Source organism: Oryctolagus cuniculus, chromosome 5, assembly GCF_964237555.1.
Source record: "Oryctolagus cuniculus chromosome 5, mOryCun1.1, whole genome shotgun sequence".
In the NCBI taxonomy this organism is placed as follows: domain Eukaryota; kingdom Metazoa; phylum Chordata; class Mammalia; order Lagomorpha; family Leporidae; genus Oryctolagus; species Oryctolagus cuniculus.
This window is the reverse complement of record NC_091436.1, coordinates 131,571,349-131,593,143: the sequence shown is the minus strand read 5'-3', so window position 1 is coordinate 131,593,143 and position 21,795 is coordinate 131,571,349. Positions and strand designations below refer to the sequence as shown.

General features: G+C 42.8%; 1 protein-coding gene across 3 annotated transcripts in view; it reads left to right on the top strand.

Annotated features, from left to right (window-relative positions):
- The window catches only part of ZFAND3 (zinc finger AN1-type containing 3), a 330,808-nt gene that overhangs the window by 275,105 nt on the left and 33,908 nt on the right, over nucleotides 1-21,795 (top strand). For all 3 annotated transcript variants that reach the window (XM_070074120.1, XM_002714678.5, XM_070074121.1), the window contains one exon: nucleotides 21,215-21,382. In XM_070074120.1, coding sequence (XP_069930221.1) covers nucleotides 21,215-21,382 — 168 coding nt within the window. The remainder of the gene's footprint in view (nucleotides 1-21,214; nucleotides 21,383-21,795) is intronic.

Genomic DNA, 21,795 nt, shown 5'->3' with positions numbered 1-21,795 from the left:
AATGTATACTTGTGTTTTATCCCTGATAGAGTCAATATTCGTGGAAACATTTCCACCAGTACATCTAACCCAGGAGTTGAGTCAGTGACTGCAAACTGTGTTAGTCAGCATTGCACACTGTAGGGGCTCTCCTGAGGAGGACTTCACATCTTCCTCTGCTCTGTGGAGTTTTGAAGGAAGGTGGCTCTGGGTACAAATTCAACTGCTTAACACACTTCTTTTTTTTGTTTCTTGTTGGTCCTTTAGGTATAGCTCTTCCCTCAGGTATGCGGTATCAGCATTTGAGACAGAAAATTAGAAATTTGACCTACTTATGTAACTTGCAAGTTCCCATCAGGAGAATATTAGGGAAGACATAAACCTTTCATTTTTTATTAGCATTTAATGTAGCAATTGAAGAAAGATCAAAACAGTAAATCTGTCATGGCAAAGAAAAAACTGTTGAAAAAATATTTTACTTTGTTCACTCATCATCTTGGGTCCTGAAGGAGTTCATTTGGTGCCTAAAGTTGGGGGCAAAATGAAGTCCAGATATTAGAGAAGACTGCAAGAAATTTCTCCAGTTGAAAAGGTGCCATCTTTTGCCACAGGAAAGAAGCAATTCTTACCAGAGTTTACTGTGATTATGTCAAAGTGGCTGTTTACTGACAAGATGTGTTTTTGGCCACTGGGTAGGTGATTGGGGAAGGAAAATGTTCTACTAAATGCTTTCTCTTGGGGTTCTGTTATTTTTCCGTGAAAACTTTAATCAGTCTGCCTCAGTTGTTTATGTTAGAGAATCTGATGAGAGTATAAGGCACTCTCTAACCAAGTGATTTGATTCTTAGCATGTAAATTACAGCAGCACACTGTATATATAGAGTTCAGAAAGGCTCAGAGAGAGCTTACTATGTTTACTTGTGCCCCTATATGAGAGTTTGTCCCATTGTCACCAGTTGCTGTGTTTGTGCTACAGGCTAGCTTGCATGTAATACATAAGTTAGTTGGGCTTGATCTCAGGGACTTGTTTCAGAGGCCTTGTTTGGGTCTTACTCAGGAGAAGCAGGGGCTTGCCTCCTGAGATACAGCTGATATGACTATGAAGCCAGGGTGCCACTCTCATCAAGGTGGGTTTTTATACTTTGAAACTAAAAATGTCCCGTGGTATAAAAATGAACAGTGATGTGATTTGTTGCCGTTTTGGAGATGTGTACCTAGGTTTTGGTGTTTAGCTTCTTTTGGTGCGTATGCTTTGTACAAATTCAGTTTGATTGGATCCATGGAGGCAGTTACACTTGTTTTGTTTTGTTTTGTTTTAAGATTTATTTATCTATTTGAAAGGCAGAGTCACAGAGGGTGAAGAAGAGGGAGAGACAGAGAGGTCTTCCATCCACTGGTTCACTCCCCAGATGGCTGCAACAGCTAGGGCTTAGCCAGGCTGAAGCCAGGAGTCTAGAGTTTCTTCTGGGTCTCCCAAGTGGGTGCAGGGGACCAAGCACTTAGGCCATCTTCCGCTGCTTTCCCAGGCACATCAGCACACAACAGGATTGGAAGTGGAGCATCAGGGTCTCAAACTGTTGCCCATATGGAATGCGGGCATTGTAGGCAGCGGCTTAACCTGCTACACCACAATGCCTGTGGTTTTTTTTTGTTGTTGTTGTTAGTATTTACAACCATTTATTTTATCACAGATTGCACTCTTACCAAGGAGAAAGAGTCCTGAACTTCTATTAATTAGCTGTTCTATGACTCCACTGGGGCAAAATGCCTGAGCCAACACTGTTAAAAACAATAGAATTTAATACCCCTCTCCTCCTTTGAAACTTTGGGATGGGGGTGGGGACAGATGGGAGGAGTGTGCTTTTCAGATGCTGCTCCATAGTGTGTGTGTCTGTTAGAGGGCAATGTGTTAGAAATTGTAGCCTTTCCAAAGCAGTCTTACCAGAAGGAGCATGATAGAACAGCCACAGAGCTGCATTATAAATCATCTGAGCCTTGCAATGATACCCCCCATTAAGGAGTGGTGATTTTTTTTTCCCATACTCAGTCCGTGGCTGTACTAATAGAACAGCGCATCCAGCAAGGCTGTAAATAAAAGTTATTACCTAATAGGTGGGTGCCGAAGTGGAACGGACGGAGCTGAGGCATGGAGGCCTTATTACTGCTCATCAGCAATTATAAACAGGATAAAGTGTCTGGGACTTGCGCTGATGCAGCGAGGGCTAATAGAGGCTGGGATGACACTGGGCCGTGATAGGATGATGTATGCTGATGGGTTTTTACTGCCTCATCTTGCTGCTTGCTTCTAAGACAAGTTGTGTTATCCGTTTTCCTGCTTGCTCATCTATCTGAAGAGAGACGGTCTCATTGCTTCTCCTGCCAGCAGGAGAATTGGCATTTATTCCTCCTACCTATGTCTTGCTTCCAGGCCACCCCCCTCATGAAGGGTCTTCAGAAATATTTCATAATCATGGCCGATTAAAGACATAATCTTATTGTATTGCCTGCTGTCATGGTTATAGATCACACCTTAAGAAGTGGTTGCTTATGTAGAATATAGGACCAGCTGAGAGACTGGGGTTAGTCAGCTAGTTCACTTTATTAAAAGACCTTTGTGATACAGTCCTGTAGAAGATTCTGTAGGAGCATGCAAGAATGAGAAGCGTGAATCCATGCATCTCGCCCGTGGGAGCTTATGCCTAAAAGAAATAAAGTACAAAAACAAACACAGCTACTTTCAGCTTTCTTAGAGAGCAAGAAACACAATTCACGTTCATTTTAGAAAGTGAAGATAGGAAGGATGATTATGCCAATCATTAGGAGCAAATATACTAATGTGGTCATTTTCTTTTAAATAATTATCTCCCTAGTGAAATGTACAGGATTTAATTATTTAGCGTCACTAGGCGTGATAAAGGGATACTGGAATATGGAGGGGAAATCTAGCAAAAGGACCTTGTGCTCTCCTGAATAGAGAACCTCAAAATATGGCTTGGTGATGCTTTTGAGTACACATACGCACCTGATACTGGAAAAGGTAAGACACAGCTCTATTCAGCTTTGACCACCTAGCCTCACTGTATCATGGTAATGAGACCTTTGAGGTAAGAAAAGTCTATAGCAAAGCCACAGAGAGACACTTTGGAGAAGGGCTGACCAGTTTGTGCCCAGGAGTTTATGAACATTCTGTTAGTTGTCACTTGTGCCTTTAAATGAATTTATTACTTTGTGTGCATTACCTTCAAAACTAATCTATCAGTAGACTGCCCACTGTAGAGGCATAATTTTTTTTTGTGATGCCTTAAGTTAATGGTAGGAGTACTTCATTTTAAAGAAGCCTTACATATGATAATCCCAATGTTAGAAGCCAGATAAAGTGAGAATTAATGGTACAGAAGGGTATTTCATTCTGTAAAATGCCTTACCATTGGGTTAAAGTAAGTAGATTTTTTCCTTTGCCTACAAAGTAATATTTGACTAATAAAAAATCAATTCCTGCTTATTTATTCAGAGAATGGCATTCAGTGGGTGGTAGCCAGTGGGGTGGAGGAAGAGATGAATCTGAGAAAGATGTTTTAAAAGAATAATGGACAAGATTTGACAGCTGATTAGAGTTGGCCAAAGAAAGAAGACAGAATATAAATCTGAGGGACCCAGGGATGAATGTCAGAGGACCCAGGATTGATGTCAGAGAAGGAGTGAGAAGGAAGATGAATTGGAAGTCTTTTCAGTTTCTGGAGGACTAAATTTTAGGTTATTATAGGTAGTTCTGTAGAGAATTATAAATACAGGTCTGTTTGGGAAATTATCAATCTAGAAGCAGTGAGTAAAGCTGTGCACAGTGGTGAGGGTACAGGAGAAAAAAGGGGACTGAGGACTATACTTAGAGGGCCCGGAAAGAGAAAGATAATCCAGTGAGTTAAGCCAAGAAAAGGAGGAAGATGCCTGTAGGCTCGTGAAAGGTGAGGGAAAAGAGGGATCGGAAATACGAGGTGTGGGGAATGTTCTTGCTTATTAGCTAGCGAAAGGCCTCTGGAAAACCGGAAACACCTTGGTAGAGTGCGGTGAGAAACCAAAGCCTGAAGTCACTAAAGAGGCTCTTGATAATAGGGAAGTAAAGAAACTCAGCTGAGGGAGTTGGTTGTGCCGTTCAAAACAAAACAAAACAAAACAATAAACAGTGATGGATGGAGGAAGAGACAGGACCAGGCATTTCTTGAAGTGAAGGTGGTTGACATAGGGAAATATTTTACTCTTGTATAAATACAAAGAAAAGGGAGGGAGGGAGAGAAAACATGTTTTTTGAGAAATGGGAGAGGAATACAAGCAAGATTTTGTTAGTGGCAGAAACCTTAGAAGTGTTACTTCCCTCAGAGAGTATAAGGAAGGAGATACAGATACCAAGAAATGGATTTTCTTTTGTTTAAAAAAAAGTATTTATTTATTTGAAAAGCAGACCATCAGAGGGAGAGGAAAAGGAAGAGAGAAAATTGATTTTCTGTCTGCTGGTTTGCTGCACAGCTGGCCACAATGACCAGTTCTGGACCAGTTTAAAGCCTGGAGCCAGGAGCTCCATCTGGGTCTCTCCCATGGGTGGCTGTGACCCAGCTACTTGAACCATCACCTGCTACCTCTCAGTGTGCATGAGCAAGAAATTTGGTTGGAAGTAGAACCAGAACTTGAACCCCAGGGGCTCCAATATGGGGTATGGGCATCCCAAGCAATGTCTTAACCTCTGTGCTAAATGCCCACCCCCGTATCTCTTTCTTGAGTGGGAGTTTTTACTGAGTGTCTATATGGTATGGAGTGGGATAGTAGAGGTATTAACTGGTAAAATTAATCCTGAAGAAGTTGAGCCAGATGTTAGTCATTAAATCCTGAAGAGGAGTTTGTCTATGAGGGACTGTATATACTGCTTTACTTATTTTTTTAAAGATTTATTTGTTTATTTGAAGGTCAGAGTTACACACAGAGAAGAGAGGCAGAGAGAGAGAGGTCTTTCATCTGCTGGTTCACTCTCTATTTGGCTGCCACGGCCGGAGCTGGGCTGATCCAAAGCCAGGAGCCAAGAGCTTCTGTGTCTCCCACGTGGGTGCAGGGGTCCAAGGACTTGGGCCATCTTCTACTGCTTTCCCAGGCCACAGCAGAGAGCTGGACCAGAAGTGGAGCAGCCGGGACTCGAACTGGCACCTGTATGGGATGCTGGCGCTTCATGCGGAGGCTGTACCCATCACGCCACAGCGCCGGCCCCTATACTGCTTTGCTTAGATGAACCATTCAGTTTCTTTAGAGAAGGGCTGTCTAGATTTATGCCAGGTAAAAGTGGGCTGGCTGCCAAGGTTGGAGGTGCAGTCTAGTACAGTCATGAACAGAAACGGACTTTTTGTGGACCCGCTGCTCTCTGCCCTGCTTCTCGCTCTGCTCTCATTCCTGCTGCTTCTAAAGCAGAGCCTCTTCAACTTTTCCTTGCACACTGTGGCTTGCAGCCACCAGGTTTCAGTCTTAATTCCAGTCTACTGATACCAGCTTAAAACATTTGTTTAGAATTTCTTGTTTATTGATTATATTAAAACACAATTATTTTTTATTAAAGTAGGTTCATCTTTGATATCTTTTATTATTTTGAAGGTTTATTTATTTATTTGAAAGAGTTACAGAAAAGGAGAGACAGAGAGATCTTCTATCTGCTGGTTTACTTCCGAAGTGGCCGCAACGGCTGGGGCTGGGGCTGGGGCTGGGGCTGGGGCTGGGGCAGGGGCTGGGGCAGGGGCAGGGGCTGGAGCAGGGGCTGGAGCAAGGGCTGGGGTTGGGCCAGGCTGGGGACAGGAGCTTCATCTGAGTATCCCACATGGGTGGCAGGGGCCCAAGTACTTGGGACATTTTCCACTGCTTTTCCAGGCACATTAGCAGGGAACTGGATTGGAAATGGAGGATCTGGGACTCAAACAGTCACTAATATGGGGTGCCTGTTTCACAGGGAGGGTTTTAACCCTTTATGCAACAATGCCAGCCCCTCATGTCGTTTTTTGTCCTTTAATTTTAGTTGGGTCAGGAAGGAATCAGAGGAAAGTGTATTACATCTGGTCTCTTGAACTAAAGGTTATCTGGGACAAAGTTAGGGCTGTGATTTTCTTCTTTAATCTTTGGTGAAAGACAGAAGGAGGGAATTACCTCAATAGAATGATTCTCTTTTTAGAAAAATCAAGGCAGGGTGGGGGGGATGAACACAAGATACAGCTACCAGCAGTAAAGGGAAGGAAGTAGGGCGTGGAGGTTGAGAATGTGGGCACCAGAGGGTTCACGTTCAAGTCCTCTGTCACACAAGTAGAAGAGTTGTTGAACCTCTCTGTAAGCCTTGGTATTCTTTTCTGGTAAATAGAATGAATAATGATAGACCTAACCATAAAGTTAAATGAGACAGTAAACTTGAAACACCTAGCATGATGGCTGGTGATGCCCCAGTACGTAATAGAGATGTGGACAGAAGGAACCTGATGGAGCGTATGAAAGCAGAGTGAAAAGTGAGAAAGAACTCTCCCAGATAGTGTGGTTGGAAAAATAGGAGGAATCAGAAGCTGGTAATGAGAGACTGGAGAAGACAGACGTGGAGAGGAGGAGAGGTCAGCATGGGCAGGGAAGGAAGGAGGGCAGGTGGAAGCCAGTGTTTGAGTAGGTAAGAGCTGTGAATGACAGGAAGCCCGGAAAACCCTTTCTTAAGAAAATTGGGTGTTAGAACTAGGAAAAGCAGGTTTTGTTGTTGTTGTGTTTTTTTTTTGTTGTTGTGTTTTTTAACTTCTGTTCTTAGGCCTTTTTTTAAAAAAAAATTATTCATTTATTTATTGGAGAGGTAGAGTTACAGACAGAAAGAGGGAGAGACAGAAAGAAAGGTCTTCCATCCACTTGTTCACTCTCCAAATGGCTTCAAGAGCCAGAGCTGAGCTGATCTGAAGCCAGGAACCAGGAGCTTCTTCTGGGCCTCCCATTTGGGCCATCTTCCACTGCTTTCTCAGACCATAAGTAGATAGCTGGATTGGAAGAGGAGCAGCCAGGACATGGACTGGTGTCCGTATGGAATGTGAAGGCCCATCCTATCTTGCCACAGAGCCAGCCCCAGGCCTTTCTTGAAAAAAGTTAAGTTTTACTATATATATGTAGAAATTAATCCTTACAGAGACTTTGCAACCTTGCCTTCTTACGAAAAAATGCCTGTTTCCTGAGTTCTTCTCCACTGTTATAATAATTATGAAAGTATAAAGTTATCCTTATAATTGAGTACAGCCCTTTTTTCTCAAGCAAATCACAGTTTAGGGGCCACAGAGGGGTTAATAGTTTTCTTATGATTAAAATCTTGGTTAAAAAGACTGGCTGTTGTATCCAAACCAACAACTTGAAAGGATACTTTAGCCGATAAATTCACTTGTTTATGATTAAAAATCAGACAGTTTAACCTTGGAGGCATTTTTGTCAAGAGGGACTTTATATTGTGATTAGTTATCTGAACAGCCAAGTGCCTCCGTGGGCTCAGTTAACCAGCCTCCCACTATGTATGTATAATTATTTTTGGTGCATACACATACACCACTATATAAGCTTATTTGGCCTTATGTTCCCTGCTGTTTTGAGTTCTCTGTTTCATTACCAGTATCCACCCACAGAGTTTTGGAAAGCTATTCCCAAAGCAGAACCACAACTCAGAATTTTAAATAAACCACATCTCTATTAGCTCAATGGCAAGGGAATTGGTTACATGCTATGCATTTCTCACATCCATCTACCCTTTCAAAACTTATTAAAAATGTAAACAAATATAAGCAAGAAAATAGAGCATTTAACTCAGATTGTGTTCATTTTTCTGTTACTTTAGCAAGGTATAAATAGAACATAACACAATATTTAAGATTTTTATCTTGAATGTAGGCCAATGTACGTATTTACTTGAAAAATATACTGGATGCTGCTTCCCCCCCACCCCAGATAAAACTGAATGGCTCTTCTCCAAAGATATGTTACTGCATTATAGCTTGAATGATATGTCTAAATATGCATAAGATACCTTGTAAAAAAGTTGGGTGGTAAGGAGGGAACTTGGGTAAGTACGATTTTGAATGGGAGGTGTTAGCTAAGGCAGAATTTGTCTGCTTGGCATTAACTGGCAGTTTCCGTAACTGATAAGATTCAGTTCTACTTTGTCTTTGATGTTCTGCTGATAAATCCATTCCTAGAAGATTAAAATCACATGGTGAGGCCTTGGTCATCACCCTTCCTGGAACAGCAGTTGCAGTAATTGATACAATTAAGAATAGGTCCTTGTTGGGGTTGGAGGAAGAGTAACATTTAAAAACCTCTGTGGCTACTCATTAAAGTATATACAGATAAGGGCTGAGTTCACTGCAAGCCTGGAAAAGCATGAGTTTTGGCTCTACTGTTGATTACCTGCTACAGCCATCTTATGCCGTTCCCATCAGATTCAAGCATTGCCAACATTTCTGGGAAAGAACTCAGCAGGCACTCTATCCAATATTCTCCAAGTATAGCTACTCTGGAATATTGTTTTACTTATTTATTTATTTAAATGTGATTTCTGACTTCCAAAAAAGGTCTAAGAATGTTTCATGCCATTCACAAGAATCTCCAGTTTTAACTTTTTACCACATTGGCCTTGTCTGAGTACATATGTCTGTGCTTATTGTATCCACATTCCTGAACTTCTGAGCAAGTTACAGAGTTGATACTTTTTTACAATGAAAATTTCAAGGAATTACCCTACTAGGTACTGTACAGTTTTCAAAATTCGGAAACTTTCTTTCTCTCTCTCTCTTTTTTAAAAAAAAAAAAAAAGATTTATTTATTCTCTTGAAAGGCAGAGTTAGAGAGAAGGAGAGAGAGATCGTCCATCTGCTGGTTGACTCCCCAAATGGCCACAACAGCCAGGGCTGGGCCAAGCTGAAGCCAAGAGCTTCATCTAGATCTCCCATGTAGGTGGCAGGGCCTGAGCACATGGGCCATCTTCAGCTGCTTTCCCTTGCATATCAGCAGAGTGCTGGATTGGAAGTGGAGCAGCCAGGACCTGAACCAGCCCCCATATGGAATGCCAGCCTTGCAGGCAGTGATTTAGCCTGCTTTGCCACAATGCTGGTCCCTAAAATTGGGAACTTAACAATGCTATATATTGATTTTTAGTATGATTGTTCATAGTGTAGATATCTTGATAAGTAATTGCAGAGAACTGAGCAAAATTGAACTTTAAATGTTAGGTACATGTTTCAAATACTTTTTAATGTAGAATTCCCTGCCTTTGATTTTCCACCAGCTCATTTTACAAATGGGGCTTTGTTTACTTTTCAAATGTTTTAATTGTTTTTAAAGATTTATTTGAAAGGCAGACTAACAGAGAGAGAAAGTGCCAGAGATCTTCAGCCCACTAGTTCACTCCCCAGATAGCCACAGTGGCCGAGGATGCACCAGGCCTGAGCCAGGAGCCTGGAAATCCATCCTGGTTTCCCACGTGGGTGGCAGGGGCCCACTTAACTTGGAGATCTTCTGCTGGTCTCCCAAGTGCATTAGCAGGGAGCTGGATTGGAAGTAGAGCATCTGGGACTTGAGCCAGCCCTCATATGGAATGCTGGTGTCACAGCTAGCTTAACCTACTGTGCCACAATTCCAGGCCCCTATAAACCATTTGTTAAAGAGAATTTTCTTTAGCCACTCCCCTCCAAACTCTGTACAAATCTTTTAGTGCTTGCACCAACGCTGATGTAACTCTAAGCAATACTCATTGTACTCATTCAGGAGGAAAAAATTGTATAAGGTTTTCTCTAGGCACTCTTTGACATCATGTGATGGGAGAAATCTAGGTTCATTTAGCCTCACACCAGAAGGAGTTAAAATAAGGCACAGAAGCTGTATTTTTTTATAACCATAAGGATTTTCCCCCAGAGTGATGAGTCTGAAGACTAGATTTTCAGGGGAAGAAACTTGAGAGGTAAAGTGATAGATAGGAAGAGGAGCTGAATTAAGTGGGTGCTAAATTAGAAACAAAAATAGTTTAAAAACAAATCAGCGATTTAATTTTGGCATCTACTCAGTTATGCATTCAAGCTGATTTTTTTAAACAGCAAAATATAAATGTACAAACATTTTTTCCTTACATTAAGCTTGAAGCACATCCCACAGGTTGACAATATCTCACTGCAAGATTACCCTGATTAGAAACTTGTCCTGTTACATAGATCTTCTTCCTTCTTCCTTCTCCCTTTCTCTTCTTTTTCTCCTCATTTTCTACTTCCTGCTTTTTAAAAATTATTTTGCTGTTGAGTCTCAATAGAGTATTAAACATAGCGGATTCTGCCTCTATTCCAGAAGCTCACATTATAGCAAAAACAATTATAAGAGTAACAGTACCCACAGGGAGGGTACTTAAGCTTCATTGGGTTTGGATGATTTACATGGTAGTAGTTGGCATTTGTCTGTATGTTTCTAACAAAATCCAGAAAAAATTATTAGTGTCCCATTCATTTTTACCCATTTTCCCACCTCATTCATGTACTCAGTATTCCCTGATTTTAATTTGCCTGGCAAAGGACTCAAGCCAGATTAGGTTAACCCTGCACAAGTCAGCTGTGCTTTGGAGACCAAGATATTGGGCACAGCATTATGTGATGACTTCTGGCCTTTCCCTTCCCTCAGGCCTCTTCCAATTTAAATCAGCAGTAGGAGGAAGGGGCTACAGTCACAGGTACTCCCCAGCTGCATAATGTGAAAACCTCTAGGCTTCATACAATTATAGAATAGACAATTCTCTGTAAGTCAGACATACTCCATATATTTAGGGAGTTTAACTTCTAAATGAATATTCTAAGAAAGTAGGTGAAAACAAGCTGCTCATCTTATATACAATTATATGAAAATCTGAATATATGGGAAAACTTCAGAAAGTTCATGGAAGTGGAATTAAGATGTTTATTTGGGACCGGCGCTGTGGCGCAATAGGTTAATCCTCTGCTTGCAGTGCTGGCGTCCCATGTAGGCATCAGTTCTAGTCCTGGCAGCTCCTCTTCCAATCCAGCTCTCTGCTGTGGCCTGGGAAAGCAGTGGAGGATGGCCCAGGTGCTTGGGCCCCTGCACCTGCATGGGAGACCAGGAAGAAGCTCCTGGCTTCAGATTGGCACAGCCCCAGCCATTGCAGCCATTTGGGGAGTGAACCAATGGAAGAAGACCTTTCTCTCTGTTTCTCACTGTCTGTAACTTTACCTCTCAAATAAATAAATAAATAAATAAATCTTCACCCATTGAAGGGTGAACCAACGGCAAAGGAAGACCTTTCTCTCTGTCTCTCTCTCTCACTGTCCACTCTGCCTGTCAAAAAAAAAGAAAAAAGAAAAAAGAAAGAAAAAAGAAAAAATAGATGTTTATTCAAAAAAATTTTGAAATCCATTCAGAGTTCCTTTGTTCTTTAAGATTTATTAATTTCAAAGAGAGGGAAACACACACACACATACACACACACACACCTTCATCTGCTGGTTCACTACCCAAATGGCCACAATGGCCAGAGATGGGCCAATTTGAAGCCAGGAACCAGGAGCTTCTTCTGGGTCTCTCAGCTGGGTGCAGCAGCCCAAGTACTTGGGCCATCTTCCACAACTTTGTGAGGCACATAAGCAGGAAGCTGGATCAGAGTGGAGTAGCCAGGACTCAAAGCAGTGCCCATATGGGATGCCAGCATTGCAGCTTTATCCACTACACCACAATGCTAGACTCATTAGACAGACTTTCCATGAACTTTTAAAATATCCCTTGGGCAGATACTTTATAGACCTCTCAAATTTCTCATTCCTGAGATAGATGAAAATAAACTGTGATCTTCCTTTGCTGGTAAGATAGTAGAAGTTCAAGACTTGTCTAATCACTCTTAAGAGTCGTTGAGCACTCATGGTCATAGACAGATTAGCAGAAGCTAGGAAATTGGGGCATGTGACTTTGAGAAGCGGATCTTTCTCTTGGGTTTTGTAATCTTACTTCTCTGTTTTATCATACCCTCATAGTGCTGCTTTATTCTAAGTACTCTATTGATACTATTAATGTGATATTTAAAAACAAATCAATGCATTGTGATGTTGTTGAGCTCTAAAATACCCAAGCAGGTTACTTTCAGAAGGAAAGGTTATTTATTGAGGGTTGTTCGTCAGTTTCAATGAGAATTGAAAAATCTAAGGGGAGAGGTAATATGCTTTTGTTGGGCAGGCAAGACAGATCTTGCTAACAGAGAAGCTAAAACAAGGAGGTGGTGCTAAGCCGAGTCCCAGCCTTACAGGATGATGGCTACATTGGTGGTCTGACATTCTGCTGACCAGCCACCTCTGCAGGGAACGTAGCTCCTGGTGATGCCCTTTCAGAAAACAGTACTGTAAGAATGACACTTAACAAACTGAGCTGTTGACTGCTGATTTTCAGATAAACTCAGCAATAGTTCGGTGTTTTGTTTTGTTTTTTAAAGGTTTATTTATTCATTTATTTGAAAGGTGGTGTTACAGAGAGGGGAAGTATAGGCAATGAGAGAAAAGTCCTCCATCTGCTGGTTCACTTCCCAAGAGACTGCAACAGCCAGGGCTGGACCAGACCGAAGCCAGGAGCTTTACCTGGGTCTTCCACATGGATGTGGAGGTCCAAGCACTTGGGCCATCTTCTGCTTCTTTCCCAGGAGAACTAACAGAGAGCTGGATCAGAAGTGGAGCAGTCACAACTCGAGCTGGTGCCCAAGTGGGATGCTGGCATTGCAGGCAGTGGCCCAAACCACACGCCACAGCACTGGCCCCCGGCAGTAGTTTGAGTTCTTGGGCAACCCACCCTCATCTTTGCCTTTCTGTGAAATTTGGTATATGAGCTGTAGGTGGCTGTCATGGTGGTTAAGAGAGAGCTTTGATCTCTGCTTATGGAGCCCATATAAAGCTGAGAAGATATGTTTGTTGTCTCTGATAATTAAGAGACAATTTTAAATGAGAATATCTGACTTTTCTGGTGCTATTGGGGGAAAAAAAGCTTTTTTTGTATTATTGTACAGATCATCAATATAGAAACTTTTGTGGGTAGATTTTTTTTTTTAGGTTTTTAAAACAATAACAGTGAATACAAGATTAAGCCCAGTGTATGACACACAGAACAAAGGTAGCACATAAAATAATAATAAAGAGTAAGGCTGATTTTATATAAATTAAATGATATAACTACAGTCCTCAGAAATCCATGGAGTTAGCATGAGTGAGAAGAAAATGGTCTGAGAAATCATAATTTAAGCCTGTTAAATCATAATTTAAGAGCAGTAAGGAAATTTGTGATCATGCTTGGGCAAGTGGATTTTATGTAGAAGAGAGAGAGGAACTTTTCATTCCCAAACTTTACCCTAGATTTACCCCTCACTCTTATCCCAGAGATAGCTGGCTCTTTGTATACATAGAAAGCAAGCAGAAACTTGTCTTTGCGGTAGAGTATTCTCATGGGAGAGCAGAAATAAAATCATCAGAGGCAGGATGGCATATCGAGTAACCGCAAGGGCTCATGCCAAGCTCTTCTGCTTGGGAGCCTTGTGACCTTGGGCAGTTTATTTAACTGTCCTACCTCAAAGCCTTGCTGTAAAATCTGTGTGAGCTGTTACGTGTGAAAGCATTTAGAAAGTAGCTGGTGCAGGATAAAATACTTTGGGTTAGCATTCATTGTTGTATCATTACTGAAGCTTACTTTAAGGAGTCTCTTTTGTCATAGCCACCTGCTGTGATGAGTGGCCCTAGAAATGAGTTTGGGGATAGGCATTTAGCTTAGCAGTTAAGATGCCCACATCCTTTGTTGGAGTTACCTGAGGCAGCAGGAGATGAGTCAAGTAGTTAGGGTCCAGTTACTCAACCCAGATTGAGTCCAGAGCTCCTGGCTTAGGCCTGACCTAGCCCTGGCTGTTGCTGGTATTTGAGGGGTAAACCAGTGGATGGAATATTTCCTTGTCTCTATCTCTGCCTTTCAAATAAGTGAAAATAAATAAATAAAAAAGAGGGGTTTTGGTCTTTTCTTTCTTTTTTTTTTTTTTTGAAAAAGTACTTAGCAAGTTCGTCTCATTTGCCTAAGTGTCCATTCCTTTCCCAGGCACAGGTTGTACATATCCTCTGCAGTGTGTGAGAGATGCCATCCCCATCACTGCCTACTTGGCAAACACTGGTCACACAATAACTGCCCATCCTCACCTGCCGTTATTGTGTTAACCCTGCAACTGTGTGGGATTGCCATATGCTCTCTGAACCTTTACATTTCTGGTTCTGCATATATAAAAGAGAAGTTAAACAGTTAAAAGTTCCTTTCCTTAAAATTAAATAATATGTTTGACTGATAGATAATCTTTTTCTTCCTTTCTTCAGGTCTTTGAGAGGAGGGAGGGGGAGAAAGAAAAGAATCTAGGATGTGGTGCATACCACAGGAAACTTAACCAAGACTGTGGAAAAGTTTACTGTTTGAGGGCCTGGTACTGTGGCATAGTGGGTAAAGCCATCGCCTGCAGTGCTTGCATGCCATATGGGCACCAGTTCGAGTCCCGGCTGCTCCACTTCCAATCCAACTCTCTGGTATGGCATGGGAAAGCAGTGGAAGATGGCCCAAGTCCTTGGGCCCCTGCACCCCCATGGGAGACTTGGAGACAAGTTCCTGGCTCCTGGCTTCAGAGCTGTGGCCATTACGGTCAGTTGGGGAGTGAACCAGCAGGTGAAAGACCTCTCTCTCTTTCTGCCTCTCCTTCTCTATGTGTGTAACTCTGACTTTCAAATAAATAAATAAATCTTTAAAAAAGTTTGCTATTCGAGTGAATAAATGAATAGTTTGGGAAACATACTGTTCTAGATGAAAAGAAACTTAGACATAAGAGCCAAATTAAACTGATTTGGACATGCCTTTGCAAACAGTGGAAATAATTGGAGTATAGACAGTATTAGGTGACATTGGGAAATTATTAATTTTCTTAAGTGTGATATTTTGGTTAGATAAGGAAATGCCTTTATTATTAGACCTGTATATATTTTAAGGTGAAGTGTTTTGGTGTTTGAAGCTTATTTTCAGATGAGGGGGTTATAAATATTGAGGCAAGTAAAGGAATGTGGAAAACTATCAACAGTTACTGAATTTGAAAATATACATGGGTTTTATTGTATTATTCTTTAAACTTTTCTGTATGTTTGAAATTTCTCAAAATGTTAGGTAAAGACAGAATGCTTTCTCCTAAGGCTGGAAACAAGGCAAAGGTGCTCTCTCTCATTACTTCTATTTGGGATCATATTTATCCCACTTGATCTTTTGATGATTTTGTGATCACTTAATTCTGTGTCAAGGTGTACCACCAGAATCAGCTTCCAGGTTCCTGTGTACCAGGAATTTGAGGGTAAGATGGGCCATAAGGAAGAGAGAAATCTCATCCCAGGCTCAAGAATGTGCCTTTGGGGTATGTGTGGGTACTTAGCTCCTGAAGGGCATGACTCATCATGACTCATCATGACTCGGGTATGTTCTGTTGCTCTGTGTTTCAATCAGAAGGGTCTCTGCAGAACCAGTTTTGCATTGTTGTCAAGAGGATCAAAAGCGGTTGGTTAGATGATAACACTCCCAAGGGGATTTCTGATGCCTTAATGATTTTTGACCATACCGAGGAGGACAAAGATCCTAAGAGCTCAGGTGCCACTCCCCAGATAGTCCTCCATTTTGACTGGCCACCCCAGATTTCCCAGTCTTGTGTTCCCAGCAGCAAGGAAGAGTCGGACTTGGGCTTTCAGTCTTGCATTTGTGATGGAGAATGAGACTGCCTCAGGTATCTTCAGTAGTAAAGAAGAGAGCCAGAGAAAGTGAGTTGGTTGTAAAGAAGAGGCAACTAAACTTGGAAAGTATACTGCTGCCTGGCCGTTTGTGAACTGATCCTAAACTGTGGTCCCCCAGGCACTGTTCAAGCTAGATCATCTCCTTCTCAATGAAGATGACTGCATCGCCATAAAGTCTTAATAATCAGCCTCTTGAAGAGCCTCATCTCTGCCCAACTCATGGCTTTCAGCAGACACATTATTCTAAGGCCATTAAGTTAGAAAGGAAAGGAAAAGCCCACTTGCACAAAGTGCCTAAAATCACTGTTTAGCGAGTAATGAGGGTGTCTTCTGTCTTGGAGTCTTATGGCACATGGTGAAGTGCTAGGAGAACGTGGGTCTAATCCCTGCGTACACTCTGAAGGCAGAGCTTGTGGAGAAGTACGAGGAAGCACCGTAAAGCAGATTTCTTTAGCAGTTTTTTCAGTGAGTGTGGCATTTTTTGTGGACAGAGGTTGTAGCAGCTTAAGCTACTTTTAAATGGTCGAGGGAGAGACAGCAGTGATGTGTGAGGGTTCATTAATTATTGCTCTTACTGATGTTTGCTCAGGCTGTTGGGATCATAAATGTCATTCTGTCAAGAGACTGTGATAGGTTCTAAAAAAACTGATTGAGTCCCTCAAAGGCTGTCACTGAGCTGAGTTAGAACAGATTCGTCTTTCTTCCGTGGAACCGAGGGAGGGGGAGGGTGATGGTGAGGGGAATGGAAGCTGCTTTCTTCTCTTTGTTGCCGCTTGGCCTGGCCGGTTCTGTTCTGCGTTGTGAGTGTTGCTTGTGCAGAGGGCCACGAGCCTGCCTGTGCTGCTGGAAGGCCACAGCCGTGGGTAGTGGCCCAGGGTGTGTGCAGCCTGCCAGCTGCTCAGCGACAGCGGATTGAGAGAGGCTGGGATTCAGCTCTGACAGGCCTGACACAGTTTATTTGGAAATTTTCGGGAGAGAACATGAGTAATAAAGACAAGAACAGTGACAGTTAAGGAACAAATGTGAATTTCTGTCAGAAACAAAACAGAATTTAAAAGTAGCAGCTCTGTTTGTTGTCTCCAGTCAAGCTTTCCACTTCAGCCGTGTCCTAAATTGAACACCACAGTCAGAACACGAGTTTCTGCAATTGGGTAGGAAGGTACCACTGGAAGAATGGCTCTCTTTGAAAGGTGTATTTTTAGAATTATTGTACTTACTTCTCTGTCACAAATTAAGCAGTAGTTACCTCTAAAGCAAGAAAGCTGATGGGTCAAAATACTTTCTGTTGAGATTCTCCTTCCTTACTTCATCACAGTATTATTCTTGACCAGACTTGGCTTTGATTGATGTGGTGTATTTCTCGTTCTGTTAAACACTGGCAGAGAAACGAAGGATTTGTTAAGCACTTGCATGAGAGTTATCCAGCCCTGCATGGGTATATCCTGACTAGATTATTTTCTCAAGAAAAAGCATACTGGAGGAAAAAAATCTGCATTGTTGGCCATTTATGAAGGACTTTAATTAGAAGTCCCTCTTAACTCCTGGGGTGCGAGCAGTTTCCAGCTTGCCACTGTGGCTCCTCCTGCTGCTAATGAGCTGCTCCTTGCAAGGACTCCTTCCTTCTGACAGCTGAAGCTGCTCCAAGAGCTATTTCTGCTCACCATCCTCTCCACATTTAACCCTTACTACCTGAGTTCAGAGGCGGCAAGTTGATTATTAGGTGTTTTCCATCGTTGTTCAGGAAATTAAAAGTGCTTCAAAAAATAGGAATGTTATTTGTGAGCAAAAAGTAAATAATCAGGATTTAATTCAGTCAAGTATGAACAGTAGATGGTTCCTTTAATATTACCCATCTTTGGTTGCCTTTTTTCTGATAGTCTTTTTCTAATTGATATAACATTTATTGAATAGTTCATTGTGTAATTAGAATTCCTGCCCCGGACATCTGTTTTTCTTACTTAGGCAACTCACCCAGTGGCACAAGGTTTCATTAAGTAATTAGCAGAGGAGATGTAAATTTTACACAGACATGATGAGGATACTATGGACTGCTATCATTTTGTTAGCTTCTAATGAAAGCTCTAAGTTGACTTGTGAGAAGGTGCCAAAGAATGATTTGCTTAGCTAAGAAGTTAGCATTGCTGCTTTCCTGGTTGGCACCATGAGGAAGGTGGCAAACATTTGGGGAACTGTTTTCTTCTCTGTGGTGAAGAGAAGGCTCAAGGTTCAAGGATCCTTTCCATCTAAATAGAATCAACAGAGAGAAAAGTGAGTGAGTATGTTCATGTTATCTTTGAATATCTGAGAGTAGTTCCTTGATTCTAAAAAATTGTGTTTTTCGTTAGACATTTTGTCTGCCTTGCTGTAGAATCTAAGACTGCTTGCTTCCCGCAACTGAGACTTCCAGTACGTGGGTGCTGTTGGTGGTGGAACTGTGTAGATGCGGGAGGTTGACTTTCAGAGGACCCAGGCCTGGTGTACTTTGAGGACAGCTAGAAACTGTTGACAGTGTCAGAAACCTCCCTCAGGACCCACTGCCACAGGATGCCCCATGCCTGCTGCCTGCCAGTGTAGAGAACTCTGTAGTTTCTGTATCCACGTGGAATGGTTAGAGGAAAATGATCAGCACAGGACCTTGTGAAGGTCGTCTTTGGTGGTGGTGTTGAATGTTCATTGACCAGATAAGGTGGGGAATAAGAGTGGGCGGATCCAACTTTGGGGGATCCCATCAAATGACTTGATGGTCATGAGCAATGATTATGATTAGATAAATGTAAATTCTGTTTCTCAGTCAGAGGAATCATACATTTAAAAGTATTTTCTGCACATATCACCCTTTGCTTGTTTCAAAATAGTTAGGTCTGGATAGCACTACGACACCTGGGATTTCTTTTCTTTTTTTCTTTTCTGTTCTCTTTATTTTTTAGCTTTATTATCACATTGAAATTAAGTTGTCTTTTCTTTGTAGCAAAGGTTTGCTTTAGCAATGGAGGTGAGTGCTCTGTAGGCAGACCGTATACATTTGACAGTTCGGAACACATTCATGTGGAAGGAACTTGCATTTCCAGACACACACCTAGTTCTTACAGAGGTGTGAACAAAAGAGGCTGCAGGCTCTGAGCGGTCCCCTCTCATGTGGGAGGTGTGCGGGCAACATGCCAAGACCCTCCAGATTTTAACAATATTGATGAACAGGCTTCCACTGCCTCCCCTTCCCGCCACCCCCATCAGATAAGGGGAGTGATTTCTTGTATAGAAGCTTCAAATTTAGGAGCTTGTCTAGAACAAACATAATTTTTTACTCCAGAATTTTCCTTTTATAAAAATAAAATCTAAGTAGGGTTATTAATACAAATAGTGTGATTGCTGGCTTGTGAAAAAGTACCCCCCCCCCCCCCCGCCCCCGAGAGCAATGTGCTTCATACAAAGTGAATTCCTTTTGGCTGGCTGCTTTGTAATGATTTACATTTAGATTGTTGCTTGTCGTTCTTGTGATGGCAGCAGGGAGAGGGGGCTGGCGTGTCTGTGGCTGCCTTAGTCACCACACTGGCTGGGTCTGGACAGCTGTGCCCAGCAGCGCTGGGAAATAGGCTGAACTTGCTTCCATCAAAGGCCTTATTTAGTTGGTTTGTATTGGGGAAAATGTCGTGTCCGACTAGAAGAGTTAAATGAGATGAAAAATGAAGTTTGCAGTTGCTAAGAGTGGCGCAGGACCTGCTTATGCCAGTGCAGTCTGGTGGGGCTGTCACTGTTCCGGCCAATGGAGAACCTCAGTGAGGTACAGCATCTCCTCACACAAAGGCAGGCTGGGCAGGGGCGCAGCCTGCACTAGACCACATCCAGCAGGCTGCAGCTTCTCACTGGAACCAACGTAAATAGCAAGCCAGGACTGCCCACGAGAAGATCCATTCCGTGAGGAAAGCCCTCCTGAAGCTTACCTTCTCTGGGGGGATGTACATCAGGAACAGGGAGGAGGGGGGGTGGCGGGGCAGGGAAGTGTGGTCCTGATGTGATGATGCAAGAAAGCTCCACTGAAGATGTGACTTGAGAGCAAAGACGTACTAAAGGAGGTGAGGTCTCACAGAGAGCTGTGACAAGTGCTCCAGACGAGGGGACAGAAGCTGCCAAGGCTCAGGGCAGTAGACAGTAATGAGGCTTGTGTGAATGCAGCAAAGGGGGAAAGCAGCAGGAGCTATGAGGTGAGGTAGAGGGAGGTAGATGGTACAGAGCCTTTGAGGATCCCAGTGTGCATTTGGATTGTACTCTGAGAAGGGGCACTGCACTGTTAGTAGGGTTTGAGCAGGGAAGTGATATGATTCTAACTTGATTTTTGACAGAATCACTTGGTTCCTATGTGGAAAATAAGCTGTAGGAGTAAAGGGGTCAGTAGGAAGAGGTCAGCCTGATACTAGGCTGGAGGAGATGGTGGTGGCTTAGAACAAGCTGAGGGTAGTGGAGGGGTAAGAGTGGTAGGATCTGGTAGACCATTTAGGACTACTCTGCTTCTGCCTGTGCCTGCCGTTGTGGCACCCTCCTGGGGTTGTAGTGCCGTAGGACAGTTTGCTTGTGAACAAGCAGAGATGCTTCATGTTTGGTAAAGTTGAATTAATCTTCAGCATTAGAGCCTGATTTTGCATTTAGAAGAAGTGGAAAAGATTATAGAGTGATTGTTGTGCTGCAGTATGTTAGGTCCACATCCTGTATCAGAGTATCTGAGTTGAATCCTAGCTACTCTACTTATCCAGCTTCCTGCCAACGCATTTGGGAAGGCAGTAGACGGTGGCTCATTTCTTGGATCCTTGCTGCCCACATAGAGTTCTTGGCTTCTGACTTTGGCCTGACCCAACCCTGGCCATTGGCAGGCACTTGGGCGAGTGAACTATTTTTGCCCTGTCTTTCCCCCCTTCTTATGTCATCTTGCTTTTCAAAAAAATAAGTCTTTTTGAAGAGGTTATAGAGAATCAAATACTGGCTTTGGTTTTGGAATTGTGCTAAGCGTAATGATTTAAATGTTCATGAGATATAGTCTCTTATCTAAAGAATGACAGTCTACTTGACAATAAGCAAGATAACTAAGAGGAGGTTAAATAATCAATACAATCAGTATTCATTTAGGGTCCAGTGAAGAGGTACAGCCAAGAGACTGGTTTTGTTGAACTGTCCAGCCTGGCTCAGGCCTTCCTTGTCAGAAGCGGGCCGTAAATGTGCATGCCTGTCATAGTTTGTACAGTGTAATAAGCCAAGCAAGTCAGCATTGGTCACCTGTGTGCACGGGTCCAGTTCCTTGCTGGACAAGGACAATAGCTTGGTCGGAAGAGTGCCTGGCAGTACATGAAGTCAGCGGTACTCCTCAGGCCAGGCACTATCCTGATCACCAAATGTGTTGTTTTGGTCAGATTCACAATCTGAGAACGAGGCTTCGCCAGTGAAACGGCCACGGCTACTGGAGAACACCGAACGGTCTGAGGAAACCAGCCGATCTAAACAGAAGAGTCGACGTCGGTGCTTCCAGTGCCAAACCAAACTGGAGCTGGTGCAGCAGGAGTTGGGATCCTGTCGCTGTGGTAAGCATCTCCCCCCGTGGCCTGATGGAGACAGTATCCAGTATCCTTGACCACCCTGGCACAGCTTGGGAAATGATTCTTAAGAGGCGAAGTCCTTTGTTATTCTGAGTACCACCCTGCTAGCTGTGGGATTAATGCTTGAGGAATTGGGAGTGCAAATCGTATGGCTTGGGTGAACCCAGACCTTACTCTTTCACTGTGTTTTGCTCAACCCTGCCAGGAAATTTTAAGGACAGGAGTACTAGGGTTTGCCAAGGAAACTGCGGTGCAGTGACTAACCAGCTCCCCTCATGTGAGCTGCAGATCCTTGCCTTGGTGCGCACATGGTCCACTGGGAGCTTCAGCAGTCTGGTCTGTTAGGAGCACTGGGAAGCCTCCCTGACTGTGTGCCTCCTGCTTTTTCAGCATTGACC